Source organism: Vombatus ursinus, unplaced genomic scaffold, assembly GCF_900497805.2.
Source record: "Vombatus ursinus unplaced genomic scaffold, bare-nosed wombat genome assembly UNPS02008961.1, whole genome shotgun sequence".
Classification (NCBI taxonomy): Eukaryota; Metazoa; Chordata; class Mammalia; order Diprotodontia; family Vombatidae; genus Vombatus; species Vombatus ursinus.
The window spans coordinates 10893558-10917909 of record NW_020948739.1 but is presented as its reverse complement, the minus strand read 5'-3'; the positions used below and the strand labels follow the sequence as shown (position 1 = coordinate 10917909).

General features: G+C 33.7%; 1 protein-coding gene across 34 annotated transcripts in view; it reads right to left on the bottom strand.

Annotated features, from left to right (window-relative positions):
• The window catches only part of RIMS2 (regulating synaptic membrane exocytosis 2), an 850283-nt gene that overhangs the window by 285900 nt on the left and 540031 nt on the right, over positions 1–24352 (bottom strand). For 2 of the 34 annotated variants that reach the window (XM_027849888.1, XM_027849889.1), the window contains one exon: positions 10981–11046. The exons of the other annotated variants lie outside the window; for them this stretch is intronic. In XM_027849888.1, the coding sequence (XP_027705689.1) occupies positions 10981–11046 (66 nt within the window). The remainder of the gene's footprint in view (positions 1–10980; positions 11047–24352) is intronic. 34 annotated transcript variants of the gene reach the window in all.

Genomic DNA, 24352 nt, shown 5'->3' with positions numbered 1-24352 from the left:
AAAACTCATCAAAGGGAGAAAGACTATATATTTTTCCATCTTTGTATGTCTATCACCTAAGATTGTTACATGCATGTTTAGTGAATCTATTTTACTGCTTGCACAGCCTTGGGTTAGTCACATATCCAGATCTTAATTTTCTTATATGTAAAAGGAGTATGTTACATTAGATTACCTCTAAGGTTTCTTCCTGTTTTAAAATTTTATTTTATGTAATATTCTTCTAAGTAATAAAGTAATAATGATTCTCATTTATAAAGGACTTTAAAGTTAATCCAACACTTTCTTTATGATGACCTTATAGAGACATGAGTATTATTTTCCTCATTTTCCAGATGAGCAAACTCAAAGAAGTAAAATTACTTGCCTAAGTATTAGATCCAGAGTTAGAACTCCAATTAGTCTTTACTCCAAGTCTAATGCTCTTTCTACTATATCACATTCCTTTTGGAATAATACTTTGAATACTCACTATGGGAAGAAAGCTGGGACTTGTATTAATCCTAATGGTAAAGGATTATTTTGGGCTTGTATTCACTACACTATGTTATATTATTTCATACATGATATGTGTGTGAATTTCTGTACATTACCAGACTGTGGTTTCAGTGGTATAGGGAGTTCCTGGTGAGGAACTTCCTGCACTAATACAAGTCAGTACCTTCTTTGCAACTTAGAGCCTTAGAGAGTTTTCTGGGTATACTAAGAGCTCCAGTGACTTGCCAAGGGTCACACTGCCAATATATGAAAGAGTCAGGACTTGAACGTGGGCACTGCTGATTCTAAGGCTAGCTCTCTATCTACTTTATCCACTGGATTTGACTTTGTTACTATACAGTCTTTTGCAATTTTTTTTCAATAGACAATATACACGTAGTACAAGTAAAACCATTTGAAGTACTGGATTTACTTAGATGAAACAACATGGCTTTTGTTCTTCAGCACTTTATAATTTATTGACAGCGTAACATGAACCTGTTTTTTCCCTTCAAAAACTTAGGTAGTATAAATACTTACATAAAATTATATAAAATTACATAAAATTATAAGAAAAGTTCTCCTAAATAACCCTTTTTTAAACAATTGGGGTTAAGTGACTTGCCCAGGGTCACACAGCTAGTAAGTGTCAAGTGTTTGGTCTGAGGCCAGATTTGAACTCAGTTCCTCCTGACTTCAGGGCTGGTGTTCTACCCACTGTGCCATCTAGCTGCCCCCTAAATAACTTTTAAAATTGTAACTAGAAATGTGTTTGCCCAATATAACTTTAGTTTGTTTTTTTTTAAGGTTCACTTTATTTTTTGGGATAAATCTTTTTTATTCATGTCATTGTAAGAATGCAAATATAAAATAAAATAAAATAAAAATGATGTTTATGTTTACAGAGACTCTAGATTCTACATTAACAGAATAATTTGCAAGTATGTATCCTTTCAAAATTGTTTATTGAGTACTTATTTTTCCAAGGCACTATGCTTTTATTACTAAATACTACCTTCAAGCTTTGTATAGGTCAACTTTCACTTTATTTCTCGAGACATTTTTATTACTCCTGAAAAAATACTCTTTAGAGTTGCTTGCAGTGAACTAGAACTGTCAGTATGATAAAGTAATGTGTGGCATTAAGAAAAAAAAAACCACTTCCAGCCTATTCTACAAATACATGGAAGAAATAGTTAAATAAATCCCCCCATACGTTGACAGAAAATAGCCCCCTCAAAATGGATGATCTTAACTAGAAAGTCAGCGTAGCGATGGAATCAGTGGTACAGAAGTCAAGATGAGAGATTATTACATATTTCAATCATTTACAAATTTAAAGTACTTTGTGTGCATCTGGAAAAATACTTTTTAAAAATGCTGATTTTGATAAATGATTATAAAATTGAGACTTGTTTGTAAAAATATTCATTGAATTGAAGCTTAGGATATTTTCCTATAGATTAATCTAAGATATCTATCAATCAAAGCCTTTGTGGTACTACAAATCCACTGTACCCTATGACCTAATTCTTTTTTTCAATTAAACTCAACAGATTTATTAAGGGATTCCTGAAAAGAATATTGTGTTTGTTAATGAGAAAGATCCAAAGTTTATATTAAATGTACTCTCTAACTTAACAGAGTGTATAATCTAATACTACCAGAAGATCCTAGCACTTTCTCACTTATTACTATCTTGCTTTTACTACTTCTCCTCTCTGAACCTGTATTCTTGCTACTTAGCTTACAAAAACATGTGTTTTCTTTCCTTATGAAACTAGTTCATAGAAACAGTATACAATTCTTCTTTAAACTTCTTTATTAAGGTTACATACTCTAAGCACTACATGAAAACATCTGGGGCAGGGAAGAGAGGGGGAATAGTGGTAGTGGTAAAATAATGATTCTGTCATACTTCAATAATTGTGTGATTCCATCCACATCCATGTGGGCATGTTTCCTTATGGCACAGATCATAATGTGACTACTCTTTATCCTATAGATCAGGCCTGTACAACATATGGTTGGTGAGCCACAAGTTGCTCAACAAAGCATTTTGGGTGGCTGGTGAAAAATGTCGGGTTACCACTGTGCACCCTCCTGTCTATCACGTGACCTGCAGCAACCAACCACCATCAATCTGTCTCTAGTCTTACCTAACTGCACCCAAAGAAGTTTAGTCTATTTTAATTTTGGCCCCTACCTACTGCCAAGTTGGGCAGATCTGCTATAGACTCTTGTCTGTGTCTTCTAATACATTTTCCACACATATTACACCTAATATGCTAGAAGCTATGCTCTCTATAGTTTTATGTTGTATAGATGCTAGTGGACCCTCTCCCTTTCCTTTTCCATCATACATTTCTCAGATGATATCATTTGTTCTGATTCCATGTAGTTCTATATTAGTTAAAACCTGCCAATTCTTGCATCTTAACTTCAGCAAGTATGCCCTCAATTTGTGTATAAGTTATTTATTCTCATAAAGATTTTGTAAAGATTGAAAATCAGGTATATAGGTCAGTAGTTATTGATATTTTATCAATCACCTTTATGTGATTTCTCCCCAAGTATTCAATATCTTCCCCTCTTTCAGATATGTTGAGAATCAATTCCCCAGTGCCTTCAAAATTGTTGGCAAGAGTAAAGTACAGCACCTGAACCAAATTATCAAGCCAAATACAACTAATTAGTTGTGCTATTTGCTGTAAACAGTACTTATATGCCCATTGCCTTAGATGGACATCTGGGTGTCATTGTTTATATGGTCCAAATGAAATGGCACACCTTAACTTCGGATATAGTTTGCAAACCATCTATAGCTGGCCAATCTTTATAACTCTTACTCCTGTACTACCATAAATCTACAAAGAGTGGTACATCCAACAATCTTCTTGGAGTTCTCATGATATTATGAGTATGTTAGTGGAGCTTCTAAGCCATGCATCAATTATCCTTCAATTTTGTCATGTTTCCAGACCTCATTTTTTATCATGCAATTCTCTGAAGACATTCTTTATAGTACTTCTTATAGTGTGTTACTTCCTGCTCACATACACTACACATCTTCCAATTACCCTTTGATTTATCCTTGACTCTTTGAAGACTGTAGTGTTCCATGACTTATAATCATTTTGAATCTCTAGAAGTATTTTTAAAAATGGACCCTATCAGGGAGAATATTGGCATCATTTACAGTGGTTTTCAATTTCCCAAAGACAATCCAACCCAATATTCTCTCATTCTCATTCTCTCTCTCTCTGTCTCTCTGTCTCTGTCTCTCTCTCTCTCTCTCTCACACACACACACATACACACACACACCCCACATATACATGTACACAAAGACACACGCACACATATATAGATATATAGATAAGATCTGTAGGTTATCCATTCAACTGTATATCATAACATAGATGATAAATATTTGTTATGCCCTTGATTTTTTTTTCTCTGTGAGTAGATAGGACAAACTCTTCTTGGTGATTTTGGTAATCTCAGAGGGAAGACATTAACATTAAAGGGGACTGGGATAAGTGGTATCTATAAGCAGAGGCTGTCTTTTGTCTTTCTTTGTATACCCATGCCTTAGCACAGTGCCTGATACATGTTGGGTATTTAATAAATGCTTATGGACTGACAGGATGCCAGGGAATTTTCAGGAGGTTTCCTTGAGGAGGGTGAGCATTTATGCACAGCCAGTAAAAAGGCATAGAGTTGATAATAGACTTCCTTGTGTGAGGAACAGCAAGAAGGGCAGCATCTCTGGATTGTAGAGTATGTGTAAGGGAGTAAAGTGTAAAATGCCTGAAAAGATAATTTAATCTGGTGGGTACATTAATTCTGGTGGGTAACAGGGAAAAATAATTCAGTAAACTAAAATTTACTGAATTGCAGGGTGACATGGTGACTTTAGGAAGAACACTTCGAAAACTGAGCAGAGGATTGACTGGAGTAGGGAAAGACGCGAGGCAGAGAAACCAACTAGAAGATCATCTTGATAGTCTAGGCATGAAGTGATGAGGACAACAAAAGAGGTAGCTATGTGACTGGGAGGAAGATAAGTGTACATGAGAGATGTCAAATCTTGTTTTTATCTTCATAATTGATTATATATGTGGCACTAATGAAAGTGAGTCCAAGTGACCTGGAGGAAATTTGTGCCCTTGAAAGTAATATGGAAACACTAGAAAGGGTAGAGTTTTGGCAAAAAGATAATGAGTTCAATTTTGTATATATTGATTTTAAGATGTCCTTTAAACATCTAGTTTGAGATGTAGGGAATAGAATATGTGACACTGTAGGACAGGTGACAGCTTAGAGCTGGGATTAATAGATCTGATAATAATCTGCATAGAGATGACATTTTTATCTTTGAGAGTTGATGAGAGCACTAAGGGAAACACAAAGGGAGAACAGGAGAGGGAATAAGACAGAACCCTGAGAACATTCATCACTAGTATGCATGATCAAGACAAAGATTTAGTAAAGAAGAATCAAAAGGATTGGTCATACAGGTAGGAGAACCTGGAGAGAAGAGTACCATGAAAACCCAGAGAGGAGAGAGCATCTAGGATAAGAGGGTGATCAAAAATGTAGAAGGTTGCAGAGAGATGAAGAAGGATGAGAACTATGAAAAAGCCATTAGATTTAACAATTACAATTTTGGAAAGAGCCGTTTCAACTGAACGTTGAGATTGGAAGCCAAACTATACTGGGTTTATAAAAAAGCGAGAGGAAGTGGAAGAACCAATTACAGGCAGTTTTCTCAAGGAGTTTAATCATGAAGAGAAGAGAGATATAGGACAGTAGCTGATGAGGATGGTCAGATCAAGTGAAGGGGAATCAGAAGTATTACCTGAAAAAAGGCTGAAGGTCAGTGAGAATTAGGATAATATATGGGGAAATCTGTTTAAGATAGGATGGAATGGGATGAAGGGTTTCTGTATAAAGGCTTACCTTGACAAGGAGAAGAGAACCTCTTTATGACATAGGGTTAAAGAAGGAGATAATGAGGAAAGACATTTCTGTGATGTGAGATGAGGGGAGAAGGAGGTTTTTTTTTGGCTTATTGACTGACCCAAAATTGCATAGAAAGAAGAAAGTAGTCTGGATTCCTTCAGCACCATGGTTCTCAAAGTTTGGTTCAGGGACTCCTAGGAGTCCTCAAGACTTTTTCAGGGGGTCTATAAGAGTCAAAACTATTTTCATGACAATATTAGGTGTTTAATTTTCCTTTGGGTGGGAACCAATGACCATATTTAAAATAAGCATAACTTCAAATAGCACAAATTTCAATATATTCAAGCACATCAGGGGATTAATTATTTTCACAAAATGGGAGCTAGTTGTAGTCAAGTCAACAAGCAGTTATTAAGTAGCTACTAAGTGCCAGGCAGTTGTAAGTTCTGGAAAACAAAGAAATGCAAAACAAAAACTAAAGTGTCTCAAGGAGCTTGCAAGCTAAGTGGGGAGACAACATCTGTAGCTATCTTGACTCTCCTGAACAACATGCCAAGCTTCAGGATAAACTAATCACCTGAAATTTCTTGCAGATTAATTGAGATTTCAATACTCAACACCTTCTCATCTCACTCAGTTGCCTCATTACTCTAATTGAAAAGCTAAAGGGCAGATGATTAAACTCCTCCAAAAGCCTTCCTTTATAAAGAGCTCACAACCTTCTAAGCAACACTTTTCTATCTGCAGCTCTGCTTGACTTCAACTCCAGTCAAGTACCTTCTGGTGGCCACACACTCCATTTGCCCAGACTTTTCAGCTTCCTTTCCAATGTTGTCTTTCCCCATTAGATTATAAACTCGTGAGGGCAGAAATTGTCTCTCTTTTCCTTATCTGTAGGCCCAGTGCTTAGCACAGTGCCTGACACATGGTAAGCACTTAATAAATATTTATTGAATTGAATTGGAGACAGTGTACAAATAGCTATAGAAATAAAAGCAAGATATATACAGAATAAATTGGAGATAACCTCAGAGGAAAGCACTAGCCTTAAGAAGGATTAGGGAAAACTTCATTCAGAAGGTGGGATTTTGGCAGAAACCTGAAAAAAGCTAGGGGAACTGGGAGACAGAGTAAATTCCAGAAATTGGAGACCTCAATAAAAATTCTCAGAATGTGAGAATGGAGTGTTTTGTGCTAGGAAAAGCAAGGACAATGTCCCTATGTCATAGAATGTAGAGAAGGAACTAACGTATAAATATTGTGGAAAGGTAGGATTATCTTAAATGTTGTATTAGTTTATCTATTTTTATTACGTGACCTTCAGGAACGTGGATAGTATTTATTACTTATAACCTCATCCAAATGACCTTAAAGTAAAAGAAACAGAGTAAAAACTTAACTTATTTTTACTTCTTAGAAGCTTTGGTCAAATAATTTGATAAAAAGGAAATTACAGGAAAAGTTTAAAATACAGCTGCAATGAGATTTGAAAGTAATCTCTAAAATACATTTATCTATAGTAGTTTTATCTACTCATTTATCCTGGATTTTTGTTATTAAGTCATTTTAGTCGTGTCTGATTCTTCATGATCCCATTTGGGGTTTTCTTGGCAAGGATATTGGAGTGTTTTCCATTTCCTTCTACAGATCATTTTACAGTTAGGGAAATTAAGAAAAATGGGGTTAAATGATTTGCTCTAGGTCACAGAGCTAGAAAGTATCTGAGACGAGATTTGAATTCAGGAAGATGAATCTTCTTGACTCCAGTCCCAGCACTCTATCTATTGCACTTACCTAGCTGCCCTTACCAAGGATAAACAAGCTTTAATGATGCCTACAGATTAGAAAAGCTTAACTCTATGAAATTAAAACTGGAAGCTCACAGCCTTAAATGGAAAGTGAAATTAAAACATTCACACAATTTTAGATTTAAAAAAGACCTTGATGGCAATCTATCCAATCCATACCAAATATCATACCAAAGAATCATTACTACAACATACCCATTAAGTGATTATTATGCATACACTTGAAGGCCACTGATGAAGGTGAATCTACTAACTCTTAAGATAGCTCATTCCACCTTTGGAAAGCCCTAAATGTTAGAAAGTTTCATCTAACATTAAGCCTAAATCTGCTTCTCTACAACTTCCACTCATTAATACTGATTCTTCCTTATAGTGATAAAAAGAACAAGTCTAATCCCTCTTGAAGCTATCAATCATGCACCTCATAAGACTTGTCTTCTCAGTGCTACACTTTCTTTTATAGCATGGAATCGAAGTTCTTCATCATCCTTCAACGTCCTCCTCCATACAATAATGAGTTTATCAATATCTTTCCTAAAACGTTGCAACCAAAACTGCACATGGTACTCTAGACATGTTATGGTTAGGACATAATACAGAGAGATTATTTTCTTTTTATCTCTGAAATCTATGCCTCTCTTAATGTAGCCCAAGGTCACATTAGCTTTTTTGGCTATCAAATCAAAAGAAGGACACATAATACTGAACTTGCAGTCCATCGAAATACCCCAGATATTTTTCAAACAAATTGCTGTCAAACCATGCATTTGTATTTGCATTTGTAAAGTTATTTGAAACCTAACTAAATTAAATTTAAACTGGAGAGGCAATATAATGGATAGATAGTTTCAAGAGACAACAAAAGACTTGAGTTCAAGTCCTACATCTAGTACACACTGGTTATGGGATCTTGGGCAAGTCACTAAATCTTCTCAGTGCTCCTAGCAAGACTAGAAGTTGCAGAGCAGGTGTCAATATGTATTGACAAAGTGAGTTTTACCATTCTAAGCTCTCTACACCAATGAAATCACATGTTTGGTCAAAATTTAATCTTGCCATCCCAGAGTTTTATCCTTCCAATATATTTTCATATCCTGACAGTCATCTAGTATTAGCTGTCTCTCCCAGCTCTTTGTCATTAGCAGATTTGATACGGAGATCATCTATTCCTTTATTTAAGTCAATGTTATAAAAGTGTTAAACTGCACAGAAACAAGTATAGATCCTTAGAGATAGAGTCCACTGGAAACTTTTCAAGTTGACATCAAACCATTATGAAATACTCTTCAAGTCTGACCATTCAAGCAGTTATAAACCAATTAAACTGTATTATTGTCTAGCCCATTGGTTTCTCAAAGTATGGTCTAGGGATCTGTGAAGGTCCTGAGACACTTTCAGGGGCTCTGTAAGGTTAAAAAAAAACAATAACACATATCTTCACAATAATAATAAGTTGTTTTAATTTCTAAAATGATAAATATCAATAGATAAACCCACATAAAAAAAAAACTTTTAACGTCCTCAATAATTTTTAAGAGTATAAAGAGGTCCTGAGACCAAAAAGATTGAGAATCATTGGCCTAGCCAATATTTCTCCATTTTTTCCACATAAACAATAAGAGACACTTTGTCAGCTGTTTTTCTAAAACTTAGGTGAACTATATGTACAGCACTCCCCTAATCTAATAACTTGGTAACTATGTCCCAAAAAAGGGGAATAAAGTTAGTTTTGAATGACTAGTTCTTAATGAAGCTATGCTGACTAATTGTGAAAACCACTTCTTTATCCACATGGTCACTAACCATATCTTTAATAATCTGTTATAGAATTCAACCAAGAATTAATGTCAAAAATCACACCTGTATGGGTTAAAGAAAAATTTTCCCTCTAAAAAAAATCAAGACATTTCCACCTTTCCAAAAAATAAAAAATATATATTTTAGCATAAATTTTTTAGAAATTAAAAATCTCTCATTTTAAAATAAGAAAAACAACCTGTTTTCATTAAAATTAATTTTAAAATTGTACAATGAGGAATATTAAGTGAAATAAGAGTTGTACCAGTATTCTCAAATTTAATTGGTAGGGTAAAAGGTAGTATTTTCAATCAATCATCTTCATTAAAATTAGATGCCTTACAGTGTCCAAAGTTACTGACATTATATTTCAGAAAAATTATTATTTCTTCTCCCAAATTATAACTAAAATAAATTTCTTTGTCTCCTCACTGCTGAAATTCTATACATATGACGATTATTACCTGGCCACTGAAGTTGCGTTAAAATTTTTGCATTTTTTGTCAGTATAATATCATGAATACTTTTAAAATTTTGGTCCCAGTTTTTTATTATCCTCATATATCTGTTCTCTATCTTAATATCTTTGACCCATCAAGTACATCTTAATTCGATAATTTTATTCACAATCATATTATTCTCACTGCATTCCATATACCATTCCAGCTTCAGAGAGGTCATAGTATCTAGTCTCAACTACATATAAATATCATAATAACTTAAGTGAAGAGAAAATATACAACTTAATTGTCATGTAATATTCATCGATAAATTTAAATTTTACAATCATTGACACTAAACACATACAAAGGATGTTTCTTTAATAAATATTTAAATACAGTGTTACCCTTAGAAAAAGGTTAATGTTTCTAAAGTCATTATTTTTCTAAAAGATACTAACAAAGTAACAAACTGTGCCCATAGGTTATTATTCACATAGTCTCAGGAAATATAAACTATTAAGAATTTTAGGTGGCTTTTCAGGTTCATAACCTACAATTTTCAGGGTGTTTTTTTCATACTTCATGGGAAACAAGTAATGATTCTCTAGATTAAATCTCATCATAACAAATACTAATACCAAGACTCCCAAACTAAAATTTTCATGGAAATATAAATATTACAAAGAGTAATCATTTACTGGATATTCAAAATAAAATAACTCTTTCCATGGTTTAGACTTAAAGTTAATTCAATTCTTCATCTTAATAATAGTTTCTAGTTATTCAAAGGAAATGAAAATTTGTGTATTAATTCAGTGGCTTCAAATTCTACAAATAGCATATTTACTTTCAATATTTCATTAATTAAATTCCCTTGCATAGACTCTAAGATGACCTTACCTTAAATGAAGACATGTACTGTCACATAGCACAAGTTACTAAAATGAATATATTAAGGTAGCCTTATAATTTAAGTTTAACTTTTTTTAACCAACTTTAACATAATTAGTAACTATCTAGTACCAAATTTAATATAATTACCTTTTGAAAAATATCTCATTTTCCCCTCTATTACACACACAAAGCCAACTTTTATTTCCCTTCATCAATGAAATAAATTTAAGGGGAAAAAAAGGAACTATTTTTTTCTATTCATCTTGGGCCACATTTAGGAGAGAAAATTCAAAATTTAGAGGAAAAATACTGACTTAACTCTTAACAGAAGTATACTACTTGGGGTATGATGCAATATTTTTGCAATACATATGTAATGTTATGGTCATTTCAATCTATTTATAGTTATGAAATATATTATTTTGGCATATTTTATAATGTTATAATTTAGCTATTTTCATTATGATAATTCACTAATAAAGCAAACAATTAAAGATCTTAAGCCTACACATTTTGAAACCTCATTTACACGAAATATCATTTTAAAAATGCTACCATTTAGTTTTATATATTTCTACTATATAAATGAAATACCTTTCAGGACTGTGAGGAGTGTCATCAAAATATGTATTAGTCTCTCTTCTCTCCTGCCTATTCCTCCTAAATATGAAATAAATAGTATAAATTTAAGGCATGAATTCTACTCTAATTATACTATAACTTCATAGTATCCCAGAAAGTAATTATGGTGGATAATTTCTTGTATAGTCATATGAAATATAAAGTATTTTCCCAAATATAAAGATTTGGCAGAGCTTAAATCCTTTATAAACATTTCCTATAACTAGAATTCATTCATTCATCATTCAATAATATACAGAGCCTCTTGTCATTCTAACAAAGCTACTTGAATATAACTTGATTAAACAACTGCAGTCTGAAAGTTTATGAAAGTAAATATTTTTCTTAGGTTAAACAATAAACTTATTAACATACCTATAGTACCATAACTTTGCTTATAATACGAAATTATATACTAAATACTATCTTTATATATATACACATATATACATATATATACATAATTCTCTATTATAAAGTTATTGTTTTAATATGCCACAGATATATGAAGAGTCAGTATATCATAATGGGTTGATAGCCCTCTACTTCAGAGTCAGGAAGAACTGCTGTATAACCCTGGGCAAGACATTTTACTTTTTAGTTTTCTGAGAAACTCTATAAGACCATGTTACAGAGAAAGTATAGAGGGAGTATTCTCTTCCAGGTATTTCCTATGTCAATTAAGTGGTAGGCCTAGTCTCTATGATTATCATCTGTAACACATAGTTCCAAATACAAATAAAAGTGATGAAACAAATTAGTAAAAAAAAAAAATGTAGTAAGATATTCTAATACTCCCAATATAACAATCACATGAATCCCAGAGGGATTCTATATAACCTATCACTTCTGTGATAGTTTATTTAAATATTGGTTAAGGCAGCATCAATGATTTGTCAATTAAGAAAAATATATTAAGCACCTACTGTGTTTATAACATCTTTATTAGGCACTGGGGAAATTACAAAGTTAAAATAAGACAAGTTCCTTAATCTCAAAGAGTTTACAATCTAATATTATTGTCATGCAACAACCTCAAAGAGTATAAAGTTTAATATAAAGTCTTATAGATCAGTATAGATAGCTATGACAAAACACGATAATTATACTGGAATTATGGAGCTAAATATTATATAAAGTCTGAAGGGGTAGATAATTATTAGAAGTGGTAATCTTAGAAGAATTCTAAGTGGAGGTAACATCTGAGTTGGGTTTAAAAGAATGGTTAGGAGTTCAACAAAATAAAATAAGGATGAAAGACAATCCACACATACATAAAGAATAATACAAGCAAAGACACAGAGGCTAGAGAGTACGGTGCATAAGGAGAAAGAGCTATCCAATCTGCTAGGATCATATAGGATGAGGACAGCAATAATGAGATAAGGCTAAAAAGAAAGTGTCAGTTTATGTTGCCTTCAAATAAGGGCAAAAGAGTTTGAACTGTACTTAAAAGGCAACAGGGTGCCACTGAAGAGGTGTGAGCAAAGAAATGGCATGATCAGGTCTTTATATAAGAAAGATTATCATGGAAGTTATTATTACAGTAATCAGAGGTTATTTTAAGGGGGAAAGTAAAGTTTGGATGATATTTAAAAAGGCTCTTACAATAGTCTATGTAGGTAGTAATGAGAGCCTGAACTAAAGTAGTAGAAGGAAGACTAGATAAAAGGTGATGGATTCAAGAAATGAAGTCAAAAGTATATTTTTACCAATTAAATCTCAGAGGTAAAAGAGAAGGAAGAATATAAAAGAATCCTAAGGTCATGAACATTTGAATACCATGGGAATTCTAGTGCTGAAGGTAGAAAGAGTAAAATCAAAAGGAATAGACTTGGGGAGGGAGTGAGGGATAATGGACAAATTGAGTCTGAAATTCCAGTGTGATGTTCAGAAGCAGTACTGGAGCTCATATATGTTGCGACTAGAAATACAGATTTGGAAGTCATATTCATAGAAGTTATATTTGTTGTCTTGAGAGTAAATAATATTACCATAGAAGAGAGTATATAGAGAGAGAAGACAATAGGGCTAGATCCTGAGGGTACACTTATATTTTAGGAAGAGATTCTTAACCTGAGGTCCGTGAATTTTTAAACAAATATTTTGATAACTGTATTTCAATACAATTGTTTTTATGCACTTAATTCTATTCATTTAAATGAATTATCTGAGAAGGGATCCATAGGCTTTATCAGATTGCCAGATGCATCTTTGACACGCAAAAAAGTTAAGAACCCCTGTGATAGGAAAAGGGAGAGAATAGGAGCAAGTAAAGGAAACAGAAAAGATGTAATTAGAAAGATAGGAAGAATGTCAGTAAAATGTGGTGTCTCTGATATCAAGGGAAGAAAAATTGTGAATAGGTAGTAAGCAATATCAGAAGGTGTAAAGAGGTTAAAAAAAAAGAAAAAAGGAGGAATGAAAAATGGCCTAGCATCATTATCTGGACGTTGCCATATTTATACCATCTATATCCCCCTGAGGATAACTTCACCCTGAGGATGGTATAATTAATTACTGGACAGTCCTTTCCCTGAATTGTCATATCACCACCACTCTCATTCACACTGTTCATTTCTTTAATGGCTCAATATCTGGTCTGCTTCACCCTCTCCCAACTTTTCACTTCCCCTTTATGTGCTGTTTTCCCCCATTGCAATGTAAGCTCCTTGAGAATGGATACCATTTGTCTTCTTGTCTTTATATCTCCAGGGCTTAGAATAGTGCCCAGAACATAAGTGCTTAATAAATGGTCTAGTTATGTATATATTAATCTATCTATCTATATCTATGTATCATTTGATCTTTTCTCACCCCAACTCCCAATCACCACACATTGATATATACTGTACTACTTTTCAGAGCTGGCACTTAAGGTTCCCAAATTAAGGGAGCAATCTCATAATTACAACAAAAATGGATAACACAACCTGAAAAATTCTACCCTCTTGTCATTCCTACCATCCACCAAAAACCCTATCACATTATTTTCATACTTTGCTCATAACTACAGTAACCCTCAGTTCATTACCATGGAAGACAAACACCCAGCATGGCAATAGCAATCCTGTGACTGGGCAAAGAAAAGAGGATGGTTAACTTAGAAAGATAAGAAATTTACTCTAATGATAATTTTACCTATTTTGTGAATATAAGCTAACTCATAAGACATAAGTTATTTACATAGCATTTTATAGTGTATTAAGAATTTTCCTTACAACATTCCTATGAGCTAGACAGTACAAGTATTATCCCTCCCTCCTACCTCTTACAGAAATGAGGAAACAGGCTGAAAGAAACTGAGAGACTTGGGCAGTCACAAAAATTAGTATATAGACTCAGATCTCCTGACTCTAGCACTCTTTCCTTACAACAGTCTTTAGATACAAAAAGAAAAATGGAAAGCCTATTGTAACATGTTCTGCATTCAAATAAACACAGTAAATACTTCCAGTTGGTTTCTCTCCTTTGTTTACACTGTTTCCTTCATCTATAATACTATTACAATATAACTTTGCCTCTTAGATACCTATGCATCTCTCAAGCCCACACAGCTCAAAAAATAGTCTCTTTCCCTGGAGTCTCCAATTAACAGTTACAACTCCTTCTTCTTCTGAGCTAAAAATACTTTGTATTAGTGTAAGGGTTGGGGGCCAAGAATAGCTGAGTTCAAATGCAACCTCAGTTGCTTACTAGCTGTGTGATCTTAGACAAGTCATTTAACCTTTATATGCCTCAGTTTCTTCAATTGTAAAATAGGGATGATAATAGCACCTAACCACTAGGGTTGTTGTGAGGATGAAATATAATAGTATTTGTAAAGTTCTTAGCACAGTATCTGGCACATAGTAGGTACAACATAAATGTTAGCTATCATTATTATTACCTCTCTTATTACCATTAATATTATATTATACTGATATGAATACATATCTTACTTCTATTTGACTATAGCTACACAAAAAAAGAACCATGTGCCTTTTATCGCCATATTTTCCTCCACACATACTACTGCCTTGCATATATGAAGAGATAAGTAATTTTTTTTAACAAATGGATTATTTAGGATATTTAACATTCCAAAAGATCATTATCAAGTACATATTGAGCTCTCATTAAGTCATAGGTTACATCAAGTTTTCCCAAACTAATCTGGGCAAGGAACATTTTCTAGCTTTGAATATGATGAAATGTATAAGGGAAGGGAACAAGTATTTATTAAGTGCCTATCATGTGCCAAGTCCTGTGCTAAGTATTATCACATTTGATACTCACAACAATCCTATGATGTAGGTGCTTTTATTATCCCATTTTACAAATAAGGAAACTGAGGCAAACAGAGGTTAAGTGACTTGCCCAATATAAATGATGATGAATACTCTGGGAAAAGAAGGAACATCTGGGACAAATTATGTAGCATGGAATTGGGCAAAAACAGAAAGGTGGGAGAACAATCAGGAAGATATTGCAAAAGCCAGGTAAGAGGCAACAACAGACTAATCCAGGATAGAGTATGTATGATTAGAGAAAGAGGGATAGATATGAAAGATATTGTAGGGCCATGTCACACTGGCTCTTTTGGTATACTTGCATATCAAAAAAGAATATTTGTTCATAATAAGTATTTCAAATATATACACAATTTAGTATGTATTCAAAATTTTTTATATTCATTATGATGAACTTGATAAAACATCATATTTATTCCCTAAAAAGGAGTTTGTTTGGGTCCTTTCTTATTGGGGGGCAGGAAAGAGGGAGGGGAATTAATTGCTCTTTGAATACTTGATAGGATTCACTTGTTAGGAATTCCTTTATGGCTTTTTGTTTTTCTGTCACGAGTTTATTTAAAATTTCTCTTTCTTATTGTGTTTATTTAAGTATTTTACCATTTTGCAAATATTCAATATTTCATTTGTCAGTTTGTTGACATATTAAAGGGCAAAAATAATTTCTGTTGATTTCCTTTACTTACACATCAATTGTTGAGAATTTTTTTTAATACTGACAATTTTGTTTTCCTCTTATTAGGTTTATCATTTTTATTTTTTTATTTTGAAAAAAGTTTCAAGCATTATTTTTCAATTTAATTCCATTTTTCTGCTTTCAGATTTGCCTCCTCTTAAGAGACTTTCTTCAGAAGTTTTGTTTTTTGTATTAATTGATTTTTTTTTATTTGTTGCATTTCTCATTCTTTTAGCAGTATGCCCAATTCAATGAATATGCTGTCTCTTTTGTGGATTTAGAGATATACATTTTCCTCTAAGGCCTGCTTTGATCCACCAAATCTTTAGGACTAAACTATTTAGTCTTTATTTAAGTTAGAATCCTTTATTCAAATTCCCTTTATCATTATAATGTTTACTTTGTTATGGCAAATAAAAGATCCATTTAATATTCCTACTTTTATGCATTTGTTTATGAGGATTTTATGCCCTAGAACATGGTCAGTTTTTGTTACATTACTGAGGGATATATTTGTTGTTCCGTCATTTTTGATTGTGTCTGACTCTTTGTGACCCCATTTGGGGTTTTCTTGTCAAAGATATTGGAGTGGTTTGCCACTCCCATCTCCAGATCTCTTTAGGGATGAGAAAACTGAGGCTAACAGGATTAAGTAACTTGCCCATGGTCATGTATCTAGTGAGTGTCTGAGGCCAGATTTGATTTGAACTCAGGAAGATAAGTCTTCCTGACTCCAGGCTCAGAACTCTATCCACTATGTACTATGCATGTATATATCCTTGGGGGATATTTACATGCATTTATGTATTATGTATATTTTTATTCCTTTTTAGTAATCACCAAAGTTCCATCATATATAAATTTACAAAAATTATACCAGATTTCTAACTTCTTTCTTGCTTATTTTTTTTGTTATATTTGTTTAGGTCTGAAAGGAATATGTTGAAGTGCCCAACAATTCTATCTTTACTATCTATTTCTCCCTATAATTCAATCAGCTTTTCTTTCAATGCATAGAAGCTACAACATTCAGCACATATATAATAAATAGTTATATTATTTCATTATTTATAATGCCTTACAATTTATGTAGTTTCCCTGTATATCACTTTTAACCATGCAAATTTTACTGTTGTTTTGCCTAAGATCATGATTGCTAACACTGTTTTTCAAAATTCATCTGAAATATGCTTCTACTCTATAAATCTACTCAATTTCCTCATTTTAATGATGTATGGATCTTTGTTTCAAGTGTATTTTTTGAAAAATTACATACTATTGAATTCTGCTTTCTAATCCATTCTGCTATGCTCTTCTAATGGGTAAATTCATTCTAGTCACATTGACAGTTATGATTCTTAATTTTATATTTTTCTCTGTCATATCATATTATAATTTTTATTTTCTTTCATTCTGCCCCTCTGTACAAATAAGAAGGTAGAGAAAGAAAAGGCATGTGATTAACATGAATGTTCTATATAATTGTTCTATTCCTACTCTTCTTTCCTTTCTCTCTACCCCAAAACCAGATTGATCTTGGTCTCTATTCAATTTTCTTTCTCTCTTTTTATTCTCCTATTATCTTCTTTCTGAATATATTTGTTTTGTTTACTCTCACTCTGAAACTCAGGCCTTCTCTCACCTTTCTCTGTCCCAAACTGTTTCCCTTTTGAACTAAATATATTTAGACTAAACAATTTACCTTGTTTCTGTTTTTAATCCTCCCTTTCCAGTATATTTAAGAATAAAGTGCATGAGATGCCTTTCCATTATCCTTCCTCTCTTTGTATGTTTTTCTTGAAATAATTATGCAAAATAATAATTTCTTTTCCCCTTTTCTTCATTTTTTCTCCTAGTGTATTCCATTTTTTCTCCCTTTTCTTTCCAATCTTAAGACCAACAAAACTGGACAAAATCACACATAACCACTGTAGTTAACTTACTGAACTCTCTTTGTGACCCTCAAAGACAGTAATATTCTGAAGAAGTATTTGTTTCTTCTCATCCAGTTAGAATGTAAGCATCTCATCATTGTTTTGTAGGCTCTAATTGCTCAAATAGGTTTACCTTTTTATATTCTTCTTGACTCCTACATTTGCATTTCAAAGTTTCTGCTCTGCTCTAGTCTTACCATGAGAGATTATGATGTCCTATTCAAGGTCCATTTTGTTTCTTGTAGGGAAGAGACTTGCAATAAAAAATAATTTACCCTGTAGAATTATATTCAGTTTTGACTTTAGGAATATTATATACCAAGGGATTTTTTGTTTGTTTGTTTGTTTGTTCTCCTTTGGATGAGTTGCAGTATAGTCTTATTTGATGCTGATAATGGTTTCTTGGAACTTGAACTCATTCTTTCTGGCCACTTCTAGTATTTTTTTCTTTATCTTGAAGCTCTGAATTTTGTCTGTTATATTCCTGGGTGTTTTTAGTCTGATGTTTCTGTGATGAGGTAATTAATGGGTTCTTTATATTTTCACATTTTTCCTCTGGTTCAAATAAATCTGAGCAGTTCATTTGAAATATGGCATGTATGTTTTTTTTTTAATTTGGAAATAGTTTTTCAGGAAGGACAATGAGTCTTACATTACTTAACTCTTTTTGACTTTTTTTCCACTTCAGTTGTTTTTGATAATAGGTACTTTAAATTTTCTTCCATTTGTTCAGTCTTTTGACTTTAAATATTTCTTGATATCTCATGGAGTTATTGAGTTCTGATTGTTCCATCCATTTTTCAAGAACTGTTTGAGTTAAGTTTTCTACCTCCTAAACTATTTATTCTTCATCTAATTCTTTGTGCTAGAACTCATTTAATTTTTTTTAACTATAGCTTACTTTTTTCTAACTACTCTTAGAGTCCTTGCAGGTAAGCCTCCTCTGAGGTTTTTCTTGTACTTGGAGAGTTAAGTCTCATTTTGAATTTATGTCCTAGGTTCCTCTTAATTCATAAGATTTCTTCATTGTTTTTGGTATTTTCTTTTGGATCCTATTATAAACTCTGAAGTTCTTATTTCACATTGACCAGTAAGGTCAGCATAGGGTTTGCTTCATCTGCCTTCACTGTTCTAGGAGATATCCTGAGGAATTGGAGTATCATTCCAATGTAATCAGCCTAAATCCCCATTCTGATTTGTTCACCCAATATTAACCACCAGTTACATCATTAATATCATCTAAACCAGCACTTCTTAAACTGTGGGTAGTTTGGCAACAGTAAAAGGTCTCTGAATGCACAATGACCAAAAATTAACTAAAAACCAAATATGTAATGAATCCAAGGTGTTTCTGGTAGTGCTTGCTGGTTCTGAATACACAGTATGTGCACTTTGCACTGCATGCCCTCAGACCATGCAACATCAAGGAACATTGCCAAAACACAAAAAGGAAAAGCAAAAAGGGGTTGCAAGTAGAAAAAAGTTTAAGAAACCTTGATCCACACCATTGGTGTCACACTCAAATAGAAAGGGGGGGGTGCAGTAAGGCATACATAGGGATCACTGAAAGACTGCATGTTGACTTAGAAAACCATAAATTAACACTATCTGTGTTCTACTGTATTTTTATTTATTTTGTTAAACTTTCTCAATTACATTTTAATCTGTTTCAGGGCTTATGTAATAGTCCAAGTGTTTGACCCCTCTGAGCTAATAGTTTTAGTTCATATAACCTTGCCATAATTAAAACTATTAGAACTCCAGTATCATTTAAGCAACTAAAATCAATTAGCATTTACAAAAGGGTTATTTTACTAAAAAAGGTATGGCAAGAACAGAAGTACAAAGACAACCTCCTCCCACTCCAAACAAAGGGCACATTCTATCTTACGCCACTTTGGTCTCTGGGGAGAATGACTCAAACTTTAAGTGGTTGATACAAAAAATTCTCCCCATCAAGTAAATTTCTCCAATGACACTTGTAGAAATTAGGGTCTCACTGTCAATTTGCTTCTACACTAGGTAAAGCCAATGTGTGGAGACTTTGCCCTTTACCAGGCTCAATTATCTACAAATTTTGACACGTGCTGGAATTCCTGGACTGTTGGTGTTCTGTGGACTTTTTGAAACTCATCAGTTTCAGCCTAGTCTGACAGGAAAAGTAGACATAATAGGATGGAAGCAAGAGCAAGGCCATGTATATGCGTTCGTGTTGGCCTGAATGGGAATAGCACATTGATGGTACTCTCTCCACCCAGGAAAGATTTTATAACAATTATTACCACCTTCTTTGGAAAGAGCCAGGGAAGAAAGAGATTGATTTCATCTAGTAGGATTTTTTTTTAATGCACATCCATTTCTGGTTCAGTAGCTAACCAAAAAGGATGAAGTAAAAATAATCATAGACTATGTGTTCATCTTCTGAAATCAATGTGCTCCTAAGAAATGGGCTCTCCTTGGTCAGTCCCTCATTAAATTTCTATTTACTTATATGTCCAGGATTCATTTCTGGATTAAAAATCTTAGATGAGGTGGGCAGGCCCTGCTTGGTACTTGCCCTTCTGCTACAGATACTATTGCCACTGTGGTTCTGGAGTAGGTTTCCAAGGCTAGGCACTTCCCTCTACTGAATCTCCAATTTCAGCTTCTAATGGGCCAAAACAGGTTTTGAACTAGTCCATCTCTGTTACTCTTTCCTTGCCCAAACCCCAAATAAAAAAACTGACTCCATCCCCTTCTGTGTCTCTCGTAGGTATAAATAAGGTGCCAGATGTAAATTATGCTGGTCCGTGTTATTGTGAATGTGTTAGATTCCAAGGCACTATGCTTGCCCTATCTACTGATTCTGGCTGCATCAAGGGCTGCCTGGGCAATGGCTTCAAGCTTCTTCAAAAGTCTCAGGTGCATTGTCTGGCTCTATCTTCTTGTTCACTGACCAGTAGGGGCTGACTCTGTCCCCACTTGCTCTGACAAGCCAGGGATGAAATCCTGCTGGCTTCGGGACGGGGTCATAGGGCTGTCTTCCTCTTTTCCTGGCTCTTCTCTGCTTGGAACATTAGCATTCTTCTGACAGTGTTCTTGGGATGACCTGGACAAAGGGGAGCTTATTGCTATTTTTCTCTTGTTTTCTTTAAAATTATTTCTTCTCGTACATTTATAGAACTTTGCTGGAATGTTTGTGAGAGAGCTGGGTTCCTCTAAGTGCTTTCATATTGACATCTTAACCAGAAGCCTAATAGTTAATATTTACATGGAACAATATTGCTAAGACAGACAGTACAGCATCTTGGTTAGACTGCTGATCTTAAGGTCAGAAAGACATGGGTTCAAGTCACTTAACCCTTCAGTTCCCCCAGGAAAATCACTAAGACTGTAATTTGACAATCAGGTACATCAGTCTGGTTTGGTAGAGGGATTTCCCTCATAGGTGTATGTATGTTTATATATATTTGTGTAGCTACACATAATATATGTATATATTTATATATGGATGTATATATATTGCATTTACATATATATTAAAACCCCTATTTAAATTTCATTCAAAACTAGACCTTAGATTAGGCAATTAAGAAATCACTGGTAACTTCGGAGTGTGCTGTTTCTTTTTAATTACAAAATAATGAAGTCAGAAGCCAGAACTGATGAAAGTAGAGAATAAGAGGAAAGCAAGTGGAGGCACTGATTGTATTTGGCCTTCTCAAGGAGTTTAGCCACAAAAGGAAGAAGAAAGCTAGGACAGATAGGAGGAAAGAATGGTTCAAGTGAGGGTTTTTTTGTGGATAGAGAAGACAGGCTGGTATAGGCAATAGGGAAGCAACCAATAGGTAGGGAAAAGATTGAAGAGTAGTTACAGAATGGAGATAATAAAGGGGGCAATCTACTAGACAAGACAAGATGGAATAAGATCACTTTTGCATGTAAAGGAATTTGCTTTGATAAGGAGAAGGATCACTTCTTTATGTGAGTCAGGGTCAAAGGAAGAAATAGTTGGGGAAGGTATCTGAAGCATGGTAGATGAGAAAGAGGAGATGAGGGAACTTCTGGCAAATGACCTCATTTTTTTTCAATGAAATATGAGGCAAAGTTTGCAAATGGGAGTGTAGATGTGGGATCCAGGGAAGGTTTGAGGAGACATGAAAGCTAATATCAGAACAGTTTTAATTTTAAAAAAGGAAACAAAGAAAATATAATGATGAGCAAAGAGATAAAAGATACAATTAAAGCAACTTAAACCTGATCTACTTAAACAAAAAAAAAAAAATAGAAGGCCATACAGGATAAAATTCCTACAAGGAATCCAGGTTGAAGTTAAAGAACAACATATGGGATGGAAGAAATACCAAAAGAAATATTAAGTTGAGTAAAAGATAGTAGAGTTGTTTTTGAAATTTATCTTCTTTCATTTGACAAATAGAATCTCCTTAGAATGTTCACAAATAATTCATTGTTTTTCCTTCTTTTAGTTGACTTTTCCCTCTAAGTCTTCTCCAAGCTAAATGCCCTCAGACTTGCTTCAACCCAATGGCACTAATTCAACACTCTTCATCTTTCTGGTTATCACCATCTGGGCATTCTTTAGATTTTTAATATTCTTCTTAAAATATGGCAGAGACTGAAAACAGTGCTCAAGATGTGATCCTATCAGAAGATAGCATAATGTTGTACACATTTATGTGAAACCTATCTTTTAGTTATAATTTTTGCTTCCAAAATATACTGCCAAATATATTCCAAATTATACAAAAGATTTGGAATAGTTATAATTTCATTGGTAAGGGCAGTCTCTTCACTGACAAAGCCTACAACCTCCTTGTACGTTAGTATAGAAGTTCTACACTTCCAAAGAGATCCATGATTAAAAAAAAAGATTAAGAACCCCTATATTGGAAGAAGAGTTGATGAATTATTTTTGAAAAAAATCATCACGAAGAGGACAAAATTCTGTTGTTGATCCTTTTTGAACATTACGAGTCTAATCTTCAGACAGTCCATATTTAAAACATTTCCAAGCTGGTAAAACTTGTTAGAACTTGCATTTCTTGCATCTCAAATTCATTGGAATTTGATAATTCAGAGTCACTTTCACACCACAATGAGACACCAAGGTCAAATTTTATTGGAGAAATAGAACATATACTATTACCTTTTTGGTGTGAGTCACTTAATAAAAATTCTTAAAAAAAAAGTTGTATATGAAGTCACTTTGTAAATAAAATCTTACCTTCCATTTACTGACAGATCAGAGACATTTTTTCTTCATTATGGACTGATTTTTTAATTAGCTATATCACATTTTTTTTAAACTTTCATTTTTTCTGCCTGAAACTGTTACTGTCAAATAACAATGATAACGATCTATAAACAAATACCTATGTAGGTATTTATTTTTTAAAAAAACTAATGCTTTTTAAAAAAAATTTCTAAAAATTGTTTCAGAATCCAAATAATCTCTTCCCTAAGGCAATGTTTTCTAATCTTGAGTTTTGGGGATTACAGAGAGAGATGACAGATAGGAGAAAGGGAGGGAAAGATGGAGAGAGAGCATATAGAGGAAAAAGACAAGAGGGCCCAGCACAGAACCTTGGGAAACACCTAAAGTTAGGAAGGTGATAACCAGTAAAGGAGACTGAGGAATGGCTAGGTAGGTAGAAGATGAATCAGGAGAGAGTAATGTCACAAAACTCCAGAAATTAGGGAGTAATGAAGCAGAGCAGATGGTCAACAGAATAAAATGTAGTATTAGGTCAAGATGGATTAAGAATGAGCAAAAACATGAGATTTGATTATCATCTTCTGACAGAAAGGTGATGGACTAAAAAGGCAGAACAAGACACATTTTTGCTCATGCACAATGTAGGAATTTCCTTTGATCCACTTTAAATATCTATTACATGATTTTTCTTTGCCTTTTTTCTATTCTGTTGGGGGATAGGTAGTTGAGAGGGTGAGAAAAATTCAATTGAAAAACAAAACAAAAAAGATCATTGATAACTCTGAAGAGTGTAGTTTTCATTGAGTGTTGATGCTGGAAGTCAGATTACAAAAGATTGAGGAGTGAGAGGAAATAAAGTAGAGATGTGATTTGATGAGGTACCCCTAAAGAGGTATGGTAGTAAAGTCCAGGAAGTCAGAAAAAGAGCTGGTAGGGAGTGGCTTAGGTCCCTCCCCAGAATGGAAGCAGTACTAGGACAAATGCAACAAAGTGAAAAAGGAGCCAGTAGGGCAGGAATGGCATGGCAAAAGGATGTTTCAAGGTGAGGAGGTTGTAGGGCTGATGGTTGTTCCAGTATGAGAAGACTCCAGAAGCTGAGAGGGGTATTTGAACTAATGAAGTAGGTCAGAAATTAGTTTTCTGAGAGAGAACTTTGGTAAGAAACAAGAGAAATTGAGGAAATTTTAAAGGAAAACTATCTTTTGCCCCATTAATTAGTCATCTACTT